This window comes from Leishmania mexicana, chromosome 28, assembly GCF_000234665.1.
Source record: "Leishmania mexicana MHOM/GT/2001/U1103 complete genome, chromosome 28".
Taxonomy (NCBI): domain Eukaryota; phylum Euglenozoa; class Kinetoplastea; order Trypanosomatida; family Trypanosomatidae; genus Leishmania; species Leishmania mexicana.
In genome coordinates, this window is record NC_018332.1 from 108,227 (window position 1) to 124,167 (window position 15,941).

At 60.1% G+C, this 15,941-nt stretch overlaps 5 protein-coding genes across 5 annotated transcripts; all 5 read right to left on the minus strand.

The window, feature by feature from the left end:
- Window positions 1-158: 158 nt before the first annotated feature.
- Window positions 159-1,022, minus strand: LMXM_28_0360 (putative ubiquitin activating enzyme; the record flags this gene model as incomplete). The annotated part of the gene is made up of 1 exon (XM_003876820.1): window positions 159-1,022. The coding sequence occupies one exon, from the start codon at window positions 1,020-1,022 to the stop codon at window positions 159-161; it is 864 nt and encodes a 287-aa protein (XP_003876869.1).
- A 774-nt stretch (window positions 1,023-1,796) lies between these two features.
- Window positions 1,797-2,174, minus strand: LMXM_28_0370 (hypothetical protein, unknown function; the record flags this gene model as incomplete). The annotated part of the gene is made up of 1 exon (XM_003876821.1): window positions 1,797-2,174. One exon carries the CDS (start codon window positions 2,172-2,174, stop codon window positions 1,797-1,799), a length of 378 nt encoding a protein of 125 aa, XP_003876870.1.
- Window positions 2,175-3,076: 902 nt separating this feature from the next.
- Window positions 3,077-4,255, minus strand: LMXM_28_0380 (conserved hypothetical protein; the record flags this gene model as incomplete). The annotated part of the gene is made up of 1 exon (XM_003876822.1): window positions 3,077-4,255. One exon carries the CDS (start codon window positions 4,253-4,255, stop codon window positions 3,077-3,079), a length of 1,179 nt encoding a protein of 392 aa, XP_003876871.1.
- Window positions 4,256-6,881: 2,626 nt separating this feature from the next.
- Window positions 6,882-9,671, minus strand: LMXM_28_0390 (conserved hypothetical protein; the record flags this gene model as incomplete). Its single annotated transcript, XM_003876823.1, has 1 exon — window positions 6,882-9,671. The coding sequence occupies one exon, from the start codon at window positions 9,669-9,671 to the stop codon at window positions 6,882-6,884; it is 2,790 nt and encodes a 929-aa protein (XP_003876872.1).
- A 1,116-nt stretch (window positions 9,672-10,787) lies between these two features.
- LMXM_28_0400 (putative katanin) lies at window positions 10,788-12,413 on the minus strand (the record flags this gene model as incomplete). Its single annotated transcript, XM_003876824.1, has 1 exon — window positions 10,788-12,413. One exon carries the CDS (start codon window positions 12,411-12,413, stop codon window positions 10,788-10,790), a length of 1,626 nt encoding a protein of 541 aa, XP_003876873.1.
- Between the last annotated feature and the right edge of the window lie 3,528 nt (window positions 12,414-15,941).

Consider the following 15,941-nt stretch of genomic DNA (forward strand, 5'->3'; position numbering starts at 1 on the left):
GCTGGGTGGGGCGGTCGCGGGGTGATCTGCCGCGGGGGCCGGCAAGCCCCTGCTTTGCCGTGTCGTTCCTTTGTCTTCCGAATCGGTGCCGTGCACCACACTCACGCGCTCACTCCCTCTCACACGGCCGCCGCCGTTCACCGTCACTTCCGTCGTCGCTACAACCCGACAAGGCACTCCACCTCCGCACCGCACTCGCACAGCATCCAGTGATACGACTGCGAGTCCGGCGGGTGGTTGATGGCGCCGATTTGGCGGATCAGGTGCTGGGCGATACACGCGCCGGCAATCGTGTCGCTAACGCAGTCTGCCGAGCGGGCGCCGTGCGCACAGGTCTGCAGTACTTCCTGCACATCGGCGACGGTCAGCTGCTGTAGTTGCAACTGGCTCACCACCTCGTATGCCTTCGCCGCTGCCGCCGCGAACCCAAGCGACACGGCTTCTGTCCGCACCTGCAGCGCCAAAACGGCTCTCTGGTAGCCGCGCGGCTTCTCTGCCAAAAGACTCGGTTCTGCCACGAGGTGACGCCACTGCTCCGCCAACGAGTGCGCCGGCAGCCGCCGATAGAGGAAGAGTGCCAGAACAGTGGGCCCGCACGTAACATGCAGTGCGACGATGTCAGCGCACGGCAAAGCAGCTTGGGCATGCGGCACGGCGTCCTCTTCAGTGCTGACGGCAGCCATCGTCACCCGTGTTCCCGAAGAGCCATCCAGTTTGGTGACTGCGTCGTACACCGATACGTGTGGGTTCAGCCGCTGCAGTGCGCCAAGCGCGCGAGCGCCGCGCGTGCCTCCCGCCTCGCCCTGCATCAAGTAGTTGGTGCGCGCGTCGGCATCTGTGACAAGACCTTCATCGACGACGGCCACCGCGCGCACACCTGCCAGGACCAAATTCTTTGCTGCCTCCGCAGCGGCACCGGCAACACCGTGCAGCGCGACGCTTGTGTGCATCAGCTGCTGCTGCGTCGATTTGCCCCATAGCCGAATTTGGCGGTCATACCGCACCGCCTCTGCGTCCCTCATCACAGTAGCGAGGGTCGGCGGAGGGGGAGGGTCCGAGGCTGAAGGAAGGTAGGGAGGCCCGCGCACGGTCAGCGTCGACAACAGCTGTGCAACCGATCCGTGACGCGTGACAACCGACCAACGTGAAACTGCAGCAAAAGAAGGGAGAACGTGTCGGAGGTGGACAAGATGAGAGATGCGAGGAAAAGGAGTGGCGTCCAAAGAGTGGAGAGACATGGAAGGCGTCACCGCGTGCAGGCGCGCTTCGCTCCGCGAGTGCCTCGGCCACTGTGTCCAAATGGCTACACAATGTGAGGCGACGTGGACAGACCGCACCACCTACCATCGCACATGCTTGCTATCTACATAATCCATTTGTGTTGTGCCTCCTCCTGACGTCCACATACTTCGGGCTAATGAGCAGCCGACGAAGTTTTTCGTCCTGTACGCGTCCATTATAGCATACAGCGTGAGCCGGGCTCCTCTCTGCCCGGCACCTCTGCCTTGCACTCTACACAGTCCCCCCACCCCCCGCCGCTGAGCAGGCCGCCTCACAGCCGCGCGCCCACGGTGCCGGCCGCCACCCCTGGTGCATCCCGCGGGGCGACACCCGGGCTCCCCAGCAGCGGGCAGTGTGAGGGTGGGGTGGGATTCGCTCGACACACGCGGGCCCTTTGCCCATCAACATGGGTGGCACATCAGCAGCGACGCATCGCTCTGACGTCCACCCCCCTACACGTCATGAAGGCGGATAATGAACAAGAAAAAATAGATGCGTTGCGAGGCGCTTTTCCTTCACAAGTCGTAAGCGTCGCCTGCCAGCATGTCCTTCACCCACGTGCACGAACGCGGGCAGAGGCCGTGCTGGGCATCCGCGAGATCGTGTCTGCCGCCTAGCAGTTCCTCCCACTGCTCCGCTTGCATCGTCCACTTCTGTTGCAAGCGCTGACACGCCACGGCAACATCCGACGTCAGCGCATCCTCGTCGTGCGGGGCATCCTCCATGAGTGGGCTGTAGGCGCTGTGGACGAGGTCGGTGTGTGTTATCGGCAGAGACCCGCAGAACGCATGCTCAAAGAACGCCTGCACGGCCTCACGGCTCAGGTGCTTACCGCGGCAAACGTGCGTGAAGGTAAGCGCCGGCGCAGAGGAACGCGAATGCGCGGCCAGCATCGTGGCAAACCGCTTTACCTTGGCGTCACCGCGTGCTCTTTCATTGGCACAGGTGCGGCTCCAAGACCGCAGGATGGGCCATGCAGTTTCGACGCGCTCACAGCAGGTGACGGCCGCAACGCGCCCGGCATACTCGGTGCCGCGGACGGGGTCGGCAAAGGTCACCTCGGTTACAAGGCCGCAGAGCAGCAGGGCAGAGAGCACTGCGCGCAGCGTGGCGCCACGACAGGTGGTCATGAAAAGTGTTTGTTCGCCTTCCCTTGATAGCGCCACAGGAAGTAACGTGTCGCATGTCATACAGAAGCGAGACGAGAGGCACAAGTGCAGACAGTGAGGGAGCGCGAAGTTCACGAGAAAGGGAGCAGAGAACGAGATTCGGGGTGGGGTGGAGGCGCAGTCAACGCACACCGCTGCGTCTCCCTCCCTCCTCCCCCTGGTACGTGTTGCAGGCTTGGGCATCCGTTCCTGCGGAGGCGGTCGTAGCTCAGACTCGACGTGTCGCTGTCACAGGACAGGTACTCGTGCAAGGTGCGCGCGGACTGCCTGCACGTGTCGAAGAGCACACATCAGCTTCTATCGTTGAGTTGCCCATATTGCCTTGGATCTGCGCTGGAAACCCTCTCCGCCCCCTCCCACGGCACCCCGTATGGACGGACTCCCATAGCACACGCGAGAACGGCCACACTCCGGATAAAAGCACTGTTAAGAAAAAAAAGGAAGCGTGGGTGGGAAGGGGCAGAGTGCATCGTGGATGGAAAGGAGGTCACCACGAGCTTGACGCATTACGAGCAGCCGCGCAAAGGACAGCGCTCGGGTTGGGGGAGGGGGAAAGAGGTACTGAATAGGATGACCGCACACAATCATCAACCAACAAGGGTTTCCGTCGACCGTGGCGGACGAAGCTACTGCGCTTCCTTCGGATCTGCGGCGCAATCGATGATCACTGTGTTGATGCTGATCCCTGCATCCCGGCAGCGATGCACTAGTGCATCGCCAAAGGCGTAGGCTGGCGTCAGGACACCGCCCTTGAGCGACTGCTTGCCCGCCAACTTCAGCACACTCATGGCACACTCGCCAAGGAACAGCGCCGTGGCGGTGTAGGCGTCTTCCTTGGCCAACAGCGTCGTCTCAACGCGCTTGCCAGACGCCGTCCTGCCCACAAAGTCACAGCGAAAGCTGGATTTGGCCATGGTCTCGTCGGACGGACCAATGCTGGTGCCGGTGAAGTACTTGCGGAGCATCCAGCGGCGCAGGGGCGCAATCATTCCCCCCATAGCCGCTACGTAGGTCGAAACCGTGAGGCGCATCACACGAGCAAAAGAGCCTTGCATGGCCTCCACGTACGCGGCCGAGGAGCCCATGAGGCTGTTGGTGCGGCGCACCAGTTTCTCATCACACGAGGCAGTGACGAATAAGCCGGTGAAGCGGCCGTTTTCGTACCAGACGCCGTAGCGCGTGGGCGTACATGCTGGCTGCATGTCGGACTTCGACACCAACGCCAGGGGGCTCATATCCTCCTTTGTCATGCTGTCTAGCACGCACCCGACCGAGTTCATCGTGCCGTTCGATACACCAGCAGGAGTGCCTTCAAAGTAACCACGCACCACTGTCACCGGCTCCCCAGCCTCGCGGTGAACAAGGTAGTTTCCGAGGTCCGCCGGTACGCAGTCGAAGCCGCAACATGGCACGATCGCAACGCCCTTTTTCGCCGCCGTCTCGTGGTATTCGGCGATCGCGCGGCGCACAAACGGGGTTTCGCCAGTGCAGTCGATGTAGTGGGTACCGTTGCGCACGCACGCATCAACCACGGGCATGCCAACCAGCGTGAAGGGACCCATGCACGCAATCACGCACGTCGTCTGCGCGCACGCTGCATCCACAGTTGCCGGCTGGTCGGCGTCCACTATAAACGTGGGCACATTGATATCCAGTTCTGCCTTGAGAGCCGCCAACTTGGCCTCGCTGCGACCAGCGATACCCCAGCGCCCTTTCAGCTCCGCCTTTCGCGCGAGGTAGCGACATGTGAGCCGCCCGGTAAAGCCTGTGGCACCCAACACGATAATGTCTAGCTTCGGCGCCATCCTGCTTGCACAGCCTCTTGTCACTGTTCGTTTTGAGAATACAAAAGAAAAGGACGGAGGCACGTCGCGGAGCTGAAAGCAGCGACGACACCGATATATAAGAAGCGCAGCGATGTGCGCTGCCCGAATCACAGCGGGAGGAAACCAAAGCAAAGGAGAAGAGAGACACGGGGCTCCTGGACCTGTGCGTGTGTGCGTGTGGGTGTGGGTGAACGAAATGAAAGCACTGACTGTGAGCACAAAAGAAGAAGAGAGACTGCGTGTGTGCCGCAACGCGCCTGTTTTCGTGTGCTTTAGTGCAGGCAAGAAATGATAGACAGGTGAAGAGACCAAAGAGGGATCAGTGCACACACACAGAGATTTCGTTCAACGTGACCGTTCTCCGCCGTACAACATGAGCCAAGCCCCCCTCTGCCCGGCACTCTACACAGTCCCCCCACCCCCCGCCGCTGAGCAGGCCGCCTCACAGCCGCGCGCCCACGGTGCCGGCCGCCACCCCTGGTGCATCCCGCGGGGCGACACCCGGGCTCCCCAGCAGTGGGCAGTGTGAGGGTGGGGTGGGATTCGCTCGACACACGCGGGCCCTTTGCCCATCAATATGGGTGGCACATCAGCAGCGACGCATCGCTCTGACGTCCACCCCCCTACACGTCGTACGTACGATTGAGCGTGCCACCACCAGAAGCGGCTTCGCATTGGCAGGGATAGGGAAGGAGGGGGTGGGGGGCTGCTTGCCTCCTCCCCACACAGAGAGCGGGGCCCTGTGCCCTGAGATGCCACACTGAGGTGTCTCCCCTCCCCCCTCTCCCGCAGGTCATGAGGGGGTGGGGGTGCAGAGACATGCGAGAAGAGAATAGGGAGAGAGAAATTTCCCAACGAAAAGATGGAATAGACTAACAGGACAGAGAGGGTGGAAGACCCAGCCATACGCACCGGTGTCGTTCGCGCGTGGGGGAAGGGTGTGGGGTGGCGGTGGTGACCGGTATCTTGTTGCGCCGTCAGACGTATATACATAGGGGACAACATGAAGACGAGGAAGGCAGCAGGCCACAGACAAGGAGCGACGGCGTCGGTGGTGGTGGTGGGGGGGGGGGGCGGAAAAGTGCCGAGTAAGAGAAAGGAAGGGGCGTAAAGGACTCGATGCTTTCGCTCAGAGCCCGTGATTACGGAGAGGATGAGTGACCTGGCCTGAAGAGCACGAGGGCGGCAGAGGCGAAAGGACATGCAGCAGAGGGGAAATGTGGAGCGGGGAGCGCTGCTGCGGTGTTTGCGGGGCTGTGTGCGGGGATGAGCGATGCGTGCCTACAGCCCGCAGCGATGGACGCGGAAAGGGGGAGAGGGGGAGAGGGAGAGGATGTGGTGAAGACTGTGAAAAGTCGTCAGAAGAAGACGAAGGGGTGAGCAGGCAGGGAGCGGCGAAAAGCACCGCGAGAGATGTGCGCATGCCTGCGGTTGTGTGCGCGCAGGTGTGTGTGAGGGGGGGGGACAGCGCAAGAGGAGTTGATGTGATGTGTTTGTGGGAGTTTTGGACTCTGTGGTAGCAGAGAGCGAGAAAGGGAGAGGGAAGGAGCGCAAGTGCCAGAAGGTACGAGAACGTCGGAAGGTGAGGGAGAGCGAAATTAAGTACAAGAGCCCCTGCGGCAGCCACCATCCTTTGGTCCCCAAGTGCTGAGTGGAAGGGAGGGAAGGATCCCCTCTTGACGGACGCCAAAGAGACGACGTCGCGCTAGACTACATCGGACACAGAGGGAGATGGCACGCCGAAGACCCCGAGGAACCGTGCGCCCACTCCCTTCTGGGTGCGCCGATGCACGGTACCTCTTTCCTGGGTCCCCTACTCGCTTCCGATCGTCGCTGAGGGAAGGTGAAGGGCAAACACGAGAGAGCGCGCAACACACCGTGATGCACGCGTGTACGTGTGGCTGGAGGGAGAGAGGGGGGTGGGGTGCGGGGGAACGAAACAGACACGCGCACACGCATGCGCATCAAGGCCATGATAGATGGCCGTTGCAGTCGGCACAGTAGTCAGCCAGGCCTCTTGAGCAACTGCTGAAATCGTGCTGAGTCCGCGCGCGAGAGACAATGAAACGGAGTGCAACTTCGGGTGGAGGGGGGCGACCAGAGGAGGAAGAGTAGCACGAAGAGGACATCTAAGGTATCTACGACAAACAAAAAATTGCGCTGCAAAAGACAGCGCACTCGCCCGTGTGTCGGGTCTCGGGCAGCGCTCTGTGGCCCTTCCGTCCCCACACCCCCTCTTGCACACCCACCCGCGTTCTGCAGTGCCAACGTACTACTCATCATGGAGGGGGGGCGTCAAGGAGGGGAGGAGGCCATGAAGAGATGGGGGATAGAGGAAGGCAGCAGCGGGAGGGGGAAGGAGGTGAGGGAAGAGACGGGCTCACGCGCGCGATCTGAAAAGAAAGGAAACCATGAAGGGCAGAACCACAACAAGCGAAAAGCACAACGTCTATGACGACGACGCTATTCTGAGCAACATCACACCCATCGCGGCACTATCACCGTACACATGGCGGCAGAAGCAAACCGAGGAAAACCGCACAAAGCGCACGCATACACGTGGCACGACACCAAGAGAGCAAAAGCGCTGCTGAGAGGCATGCTGTCATCTGTTGTACTGCTTGTTGATGCCCCCCTTGAGCGCGTCCAGCTTCTTCTGCTCCTGCAGCAGCTCCGCCTGTACCTCAGCAAGACGGCGCTTCTCCGCGGCAATCGTCTGTTGGCTGCGCGATTTGTCCAGTGTCTCCTGGTGCATGCGCCGCTCACGCTCCTCTGTCTCGCGGCGGGAGGACAGCTCGTACATCCCCTCCTTCTCCTTCTCTGCCGAATACAGGCGCTCATGCTGCAGCACCTTCCTGGAGGCCTCCCTAGCATTGCGCTCCGCTGCGGCAAAGCGCTCTTGAGCGGCGTCGCGGCGCTGCCCGGCGCGGTCGATGACGGCGACAAGGAAGTCCACGGCAGCGGCCGAGAGAGGGGTAGCGCAGACCGGGTTCCCCAAGGTTTGCAGCACGAGCTCGCCGCGCAGGTCGTGAGTGTGCCCCGCCTTCAGGCCTGCCGCCGCCGCACCCCCTGTTCTCTGGCTGCCATCCTCGGCGTTGCCACGCACAAACACGAGAGACTCAGCGGGGTCGTACAAGCGCTCGTCCTCTCGCATGTACTCCTGACGAGACCGCAACTCCTCCTGAATGCGCCGCTCCAATGCGTCGATGAGCCGCAGCTCCTCTTCACGCTGCTCGCGCGCTACCCAGTCGTACCACTCAGCGACGTGCTCGTAGAGGGAGGCACGCGCGCTGTCCTCCAATGCCATCACCTCGCACCGCTGCGTTTGGAGGGCGGCGATGGCTGCTTCTGCTGCGTAGCGCGCAAAGAGTGCCGTCTTTGCCCGCACCGCTGCCCTGTCTGAGAGTTCATCGCGAGCGAGGAAGGCACGTTGTTGCGTCTCCTCGTACAGGAGTTCCACTTGGCAGCGGTAGTGGAAGGCGTCGATTGCGCGGCAGCGCTGCTCCGTCTCCTCAGTGCATAAGTATTTCCACTCCTGCGCCTCCTCCCAGGCAACCTGCTCCATGGCGTCAAGAGCGCTGCGCGTTGCCTTGGCGCGAGCCTGGTGTTCCTGCGCAGCCCGCTCCTCAACAGCCTTGCATGTGCGAGCAAATGAGATGCAGAACCCCTGCCAGTCATCCTGCTCCTCCCGGCAGATGGCGCTGCGAAGAGGTGCCTCGCTATTGGCAAAGGCCAGTCTTTCGAGACGCTTCGTTTCACACCAGCGCATCACTAACTCCGCATGCGCGGCCATTTGTGACAGCAAGCGAGCGCGGGCACAATGCTCCTCCCTCGCGAGCGCCCCAACAGCACTCTCGGAGCAGGCGCACAACTCGGCCCGCGCACGCGCCTTCGCGACAATCTCCTCCGCCACGGCAACCTCAGCACTCGCAGCAGCCTTGCGCAGCGCCTCGCGGGCGAGAAATTCCTCAGCGCCGACAACAGACTCCTTCTCGTGCACGCAGCGGTGCCATAGTGCCGCCCTCGCCTCAGCCTTCTGCGCCATCCACACTCGGCGGCCGGCGGCCTCGTCACGTTCCCTGATCATCAGGGCAGTGAAGGCGGCGTCCTCTTCGCGCTGGATGTTGCAAAAAGTCTCAACTGCGAGGAGGAGGTGAGAGCGACGACGATCGGCCCGCTCCACCTCGGCGGCATGGATGATGTCTTCGTCCGCCCTCATGTCGAGAAATAGGGTGTGGTAGCCGTGTTCCGCCGCTTCGCGGATCCCCTGCCGCTGCAACGCCTCGGCTTTGCAGAGGGTGGCTCGTTGGCGCGCGAAGATGCGTTGGCGCTCTTCAATGTAGTCCGCCTCCTCCACCATCTCTTCGCGCAGTCGCATGCGAGTAGCGGCCTCCTCGGCTAGAACATCACGCTTGCCCTGCTCGGCTGACGCGAGCAGCACGCACCGCTGCTGAGCGTGTTGGTGGAGCATCTCACGGTGGGCAACGGCTAGCGCCGCCAAGCTCTCCAGCCCAGCGACGCGCTGGCGGCAGAGCTCCTCTCGGCTCTCCCAGCAGCTCTCGCAGAACCGGTGCTGCTCGGCTGCGTGCTCACCCATGAGGTTTCGGCACTCGACCTCCTGCGCCTGGAGCCGATGCCATTGCGAGGACTCGTTGTACCGTAACGCCTCACGTGTCGTGGCTTCGCGTTGGTGCAACCGCACCACCTGCACTGCGTAGGCGTAGTGATGGGATAACCTGGCAAACCCCTCGCGCTCTCGCGCCAGCGTCGCATGACGAGCAGCCACCTCGCTCGATTGCAGAGCAAGTAGGAGTACATGTTGATCGGCGGCAACCACATACACCGCACGCTGCGCCTGCTCCTCCGTGCAAAGCTGCTGTCGGTACGCGGCCTCGTGCATTACAACACGCACAGCGTGCCGTCGAATCAACTCGACCGTACGGAGGTCCTCCAGCCACGACTCGTACCGCCCCGCCAGCCGCGCTCGCTGACGGCTCTCTTCGCTGCGCAGCTCCTCAGTGCTGCGGGCGAGCTTTGCGCGCTCGTACGGCGTGTTGAGACGCAGGCTTTCCAGCTTCTGCTTCGTGGCGGCGGGGTCGACTTTGACGCTGCACAAGTCACACCCGAGCTGTCCGCAGACGAGGCAGCGACTGCAAGATGGGTACTGCCACCCTACCGGCGGCGGCGTGTTGGAGCAGCGCTCCCGCACCGCGGCTACCACCGGTGTGGCAGGCGGCGACACGATTGGCGACACCAGTGGCGGCGCATTTTCGAATGCCTCCGTGCGCGGCCGTGATGACAGTCTCGCACTGCTGCTGATGCTCTGTGGCCCCGTCGATGGGAGGCGGGGGCGTCGCCGAACGCGACAGCTGTCATGCGGAGGCAGTTGAGACATGGTGGTCAGGGCCTCTTTTGAGCGACTTTCCTGCTCTCTATCTGTGGGCGAGCGAACGAAGCAAAAACGCGAGGAGGAGGAAGGGAGGAGAAAGTGTGCAGCCTACATGCCACACACACCCTTTCTCCTCGGGGCTGCGCGCAGTTCTGTGCGTGAGTGTGCCGGATGGCGACGCAGTCAATTCAGCAAGGCACTCGCACACACGCGCCCGAGACACAGGAACACAGGCAGGGGTAAGCTCTTCCACGTACCGCAGCACACTTAGGGTCGCTGCAGCAGCGGCGTTGAAAGACGCAAAAGGACAACGACAATCAGTGAACGATGGGAAGAGAGGGAGAGGGAAAGGGAGAGGGAGGCGTCAGAGGATAATCCCAGATCACCGACCATAATATGGTGTAGTGGGTGGGCACCGGTAAGGAGGGGGGACGAGCTCACAGCCAACACGTCCCCTTCCTAATAAAGCTCGTACACCGCACGTGCACAGAACGCATGCCACCACAGATCCTTGTTGTGCGACATTGCAACAGGTGCAGGCACCACACGCACACGCACGTAGTGGCTGAGGGAAGCAGCAAGTTACAGCACCAGACAGCACACTCTAAGGCCATACCTTTCGCCCCAGTGCGCGCTCCTTGCCTCTGTGTGTGTGTGTCTCAAACGCCAGAGTGCACACGTGTACAAAACACAGACGTAGATTCTAGCCCGGTACACACGCATGCGCCATAGAAAAATAGAGATGAAAGGGAACCATACATAGGACGAGGAATCATGAAAGGTGACAGACGGCAAGAGGGAGAAGGGGAGCGTGTGAAGGGTGGAGAAATGCCAACAAAGACACACACACACACACACGCCCCCTCATCAGCACCTCTACCAGTCCGCCATGACACCTGCGGTTCCCATCAGCCCTTCCACCACTCCCCCCCTCCTCCCCGCCCATTTCACCTCCGCCCCAGTTCCAGCAGGATGCTTTTCAACAAATTCGATTTTGTCTCTCATCGGTGTCTGAGTGGTGAGAAAAGGGGGTGGGGCATGGGCCCATGAGTGAGGCAACGTCGAGGCACGACCAGAACAACCGCAGAAGAACGGGCTCACCTACGGTTACCGCCCTGGCTTCTAAATGTTCAGTTCAAACTCCTTTTTCCATGCTTCGAACTTCTTGATGTTGTCGGCGTTGATGCTGCTCGGGACCTTCTTCATAGCGGCCAGAAAGTCACTCATGTTGATGGGCTGCTCCGCCACCTGCCGGCCAATCTCCGCCGCGTTCTCCTTCAACGTTGTCTTGTCCGCCTCCTTCATGAAGCGCCGCATAGTCATCATAGCCGCATCTCGCACCAGGTTCGTGATGTCGGCGCCGCTGTAGTGGCGACCCTCCAGCAATTGGGACAGCTTCACAAAGTCCACATCGCTTCCCAGCTTGATTGACTTTGTGTTGATTTTAAACAGCTCCACGCGATCCGCCGCATCGGGCAGGGCTATGTAGATGCGCTTTTCCAGGCGGCGACGCATCGCTTCATCGATGTCCCATGGGTGATTCGTCGCGCCGAGCACCATGACGATCTTGTCGGTGTCCGCCCCGACACCGTCCATCTGCGCCAGCAGCGTGCCCTTTGCTCGTCGCGAGGCCTCGTGCTCGTTGCCGCCGCCTCGCTGCCCGCACAGGGAGTCGATCTCGTCGATGAAGATCGTGCTCGGGGCGTAGTGGCGCGCCATCTCGAAAAGCACGCGGATAAGCTTCTCGCTGTCGCCACGCCACTTGCTCGTGAGCGTCGCGGGGGATATATTGAAGAATGTGGTGTTGCACTCTGAAGCGACCGCCTTGGCAAGCATCGTCTTGCCGGTGCCCGGCGGACCGTACATGAGCACGCCTTTCCACGGTCGGCGGATGCCTTGGTAGTAATCGGGCATGAGCACCGGGTATACCACCGCTTCCTCCAGCAGCCGCTTCGCCTCCTCAAGGCCCGCGATATCGTCCCACGTGACCGGCAGCTTGCCGACGTGCATGTCGGCCTCGATGAGCTGAATAAGCTCCTCCTCCCCAGGCCGGCCGACAAAGCGGGTCGTTGCACTCTTGCCCTTCACTTTTCCCCTTGTAGCGGCCCCAGTACCTTGACGGAAACCAACACTGGCTGCCGCAGCCACGGGTCGACCAACGCCGACCCCGCTGCTCGAGGAGGTACGGCTGAAGCGAGGCGGCACAGTTGACGGAGAGCTGCCGCTCAAGAAGGGTGGCGACACCGCTGCGTAGGAAGAGGCCGCGCTGCGCGCTGGCTGACGCGTAGCTGGTGGGATCTGCGGGCCCTCTATCGGGCCGAAGCGGTCTTTGTCACCGTAGAGTTTCGCATTCTGTACGCTGATGTTGGACCCGCCACTGCTCGCGAGCGAGACCCCTATTCGTGGCTTTTTTTTGGTCCCCGTCCTCGGCACGACAACTTTCTCGGCGCTGCTACTGCTGCGATTCTCGTCGCAGTCAGGCGGTTCGCGCCGCTTTGCAGCATTAGGGTCAACGAACAAGTGCAGTTCCGCCTGCGTATCGCGGATGATCTGCGCCTCGCTCTCCAGTTCCCCTAGCAGACTCATCCACCGGCTGCAGAGAACGTCGTCGATGCTGCGGGTGTGCAAGGTAATCTCATTTCGAATGCTGCTGTAGTACTGAAGGGCGGTTTTGTAGTCGCAGTAGAGGGCGCAGTTGCGGGCCTTATGGACGGCCTTCACAATCTCGCTCGCGACAGATGCTTGCATGGTAGTGCGCACACGCAAAGGTGCGCAGAAAAGAGAGGGAGATAGACGGAATAAGCGGCACCAAACCGACTGAAGAAAAAGCACGATGGAGGACGTGATCTTGTGCTGTATGAAGAGCAACTGTATTTGTGCCGTGTCTGCCGCGTCTGTGTCTCAGGAGGGGGAGGGGAAATGAGGGAGGGAGCAGGGAGGACGAAGCAGTGGCAGCCGGAAGCATGCACACAGAGACATGTGTGCGACTGGCCAAAGAAGAGAGGTGCACGCGGTACACTCAAGTGAAGAAGGCGAGGGGATCAAAGGGGACGCGCATACCGTCCCTGCGTATTTGCGCAGACCATGACGCCCACCTTCAGGTTCTTGCTCCCCGCCATGCCCATCCGCGCTGAGGTACTCTCTGAAGAGTTTCTGATCTCTTCAGAACTCGAGTAAACAACGCAGCACAGACTCCGAATCTGCTCGACGCCCGCATCTATCTTTCCATCAACTCGTTCGGCTTGCCCTTGATTCTTTCTTCTGACTTCAACTGCTGCTCTTACCGCGCCACATCATTACCAAGCACACGTCACCTGTGAAGTAATTACGACTTCAACCGAAATAAACAAAAAATACGCAGACGAAGAAACACAGCCACACACGCACACACACACACACACGCGCACAGTACCCGCGCGTGGACGTCGAATGCGCACCCACCCAAATCCGAGATTTGGGCACGAACGGTCCCCGCACGCGCGCACGCGCGGAAGGGACACACACACACACAAACACACACACATACACGAGAAAAAAAGGGAGAAGACGACGGGAAACGAAGAAAACAACCCAATGAATGACTGTGAAGGCGGAGGAAAAGGAGGCGAAGGAAAAGAGCGCAGCGGAGCACACGAGACGCCAAGATGCACGCGAGGAAGAAGACCAAAGCCGATGGAAGATGACCCAGAAGTGAGGGGAGGGGGAGGGGGAGGGGGAGGGGGGGGGTAAAGGACACAGGAGTGCACACGCACATACACTTACCGGAGAGAAGAGGGAAGAAGGGAGTGGCAGAGATGTAGTGCTTGCAGGGGTAAACACATGAAAGCAAGAACAAGGGAAGAGGTAGGGGGACAGAGAGGTTAGGCGAGTAGGGAGTGGGGAGGAAGGGGGAGGTGGAGAAAGGATGGAGAGCAAAAGATAAATAACGAAAACGTGTAAAACAGTGAAGACGAGAGGGAGAGACACCGGAGGGGGGGGGAAGTGAGAATAAAAAGCCCCAGAAACAGAGAGGAGGAACGGAGCGGAAAGGAGAAATCGCACAGGCAGAGAAGGAAGAACGGTGAAGAGGGGAGGGGGAAAACGAGAGCACGAGCACAATCACCGTGGGACACAAGAAAATAAAAATAGAGAAACGCAGAGAGCGAGTGAGTGTCGGAGAGAGAGAGAGGCAAAATATATGGGATGAGGTGATGAGGGAGGGGAGGGGAGGAAGGGGGCCCTTCTCACATAAACACGATACATCCATAAACATATGCATACACACGAAGAACACAAATAACAAGCGTGGAGTGCAGAGCGGAAGAAACTCGTAGAAAGAGGTGTACGAGAGAGGCGCACAGTGGGAGAGTGGTAATGGAGAGGAGGGCGGAGGAGGATCGGCGTACAAGACATTAAAAAAGAGGAGGGGCACTATAACGCGGGAGACACAAGAGAACGTAAAGAAAAAGCACCAACAGAATAGAAAGATGGAGACGGGAAAGGGGGAGGGAGAACACATTGAGCATAAAATATGAACGATGAGGAGAGGAAAATGGGGGAGGGTGACGTGAGGAAATAGTAATAATAGTAAGCTTCCTCTCTGGTTGTGTTACGGTCGCACGGCTCCTCCGGGCAACTCTTTCTTGTCTGTCTGTTCCAGCTGCTCACGTACGTGTGCATGTGGGCCTGTGGTGCAAAGATGGAAGCACGTGAGCTTAAAGTTTCCAGGAGTCGCCCTCGCTAAAACATGCAAACACACACACACACACGGAAGAACGCGATTGCAGAGAGCGAGCATCGCCGGAAAAGAGAAAAAGAAGAAACGAGTCGCCATGCTCGGACATCGGTCCAACAAAGACCCGCAGATTTCCTTCTTTTCCTCGCACGTCTGGGGTCTGTCTGTCTGCCCGTGTGTGTGTGTGTGTGTTCATCTGTGCATGCAGGGAAGGAGGAGCGTGGGGTGGGTGGAGAGGTGCCGTGCTGGAGGGAAAACATAAAACATAAAACGAGAGAGCAATGCCACGCACCACAGAGCTGACAGAGAGTACGCGCTGCTGCTTGCCTCTTTCGGCTCTGCACCTCTCCGGTGTATGACAGGAGGAGAAAGATGGGGAAAGAAAATAAAGAGAAGCCTGGCGGGGAAACACACCTGCACAGAGTGAGATGTAAGAGAGGTAAGCAAGCCGTGTTATTGCAGAGTATAGAGAGAAGTGGGAGGGAGGGAGGAAGAGGAGGTGAGCGAAGCGACCCCGTTTGAATGTTAAAGGCAAAAGAAAAATAACACCGAAATAAAGCAAACAGAGAAATGACGATGGTGACGAGAGACACACTAGTCCTGTGTGTAAGGGAAAGAAAGAGAGAAACGGACCCAGCGCGACCGAAAGACAGCAAACCTGCGATATGCACGGGCACAGCGCATTTTGTTTGCCTGTTTAACGGCATGTAAGTAGCTCTGTGGGTGGTGGGGGTGGAGGAACGCAGAAAGCTGTTTGGAGGGAGGGAGGGAGGGAGGGAGGGAGGGAGGTAGCTCACCTCACCTGTCTTCTTCTCGTTTCCTCGCCTCCCCGACTTCTCCCCAGCCCTTTCGTAAATTAGTAAAAGGAGAAGAGATGAACACAGAGAGAGAGAGAGAGCGAAGGCCGAATTAGCCGCACTATACAGTAGGGGCGAGCAGACGAATACAGGGTGGATTCACTCAGGTCTGGTGGATCCTGATTGCTGGTGGAGCAGCCTCACAACACCCGCTAGAAGACAAAAAATTAAAGAGAAGAAGGGGGGGTCGAGGTCGGAAAGAAGACACATTCTGTTTGTCCAACGTTTCCGTTCTCCGCCGTACAATATGAGCCGGGCTCCTCTCTGCCCGGCACCTCTGCCTTGCACTCTACACAGTCCCCCACCCCCCGCCGCTGAGCAGGCCGCCTCACAGCCGCGCGCCCACGGTGCCGGCCGCCACCCCTGGTGCATCCCGCGGGGCGACACCCGGGCTCCCCAGCAGCGGGCAGTGTGAGGGTGGGGTGGGATTCGCTCGACACACGCGGGCCCTTTGCCCATCAACATGGGTGGCACATCAGCAGCGACGCATCGCTCTGACGTCCACCCCCCTACACGTCGTACGTACGATTGAGCGTGCCACCACCAGAAGCGGCTTCGCATTGGCAGGGATAGGGAAGGAGGGGGTGGGGGGCTGCTTGCCTCCTCCCCACACAGAGAGCGGGGCCCTGTGCCCTGAGATGCCACGCTGAGGTGTCCCCCCTCCCCCCTCCCGCAGGTCATGAGGGGGTGGGGGTGCAGTCACGT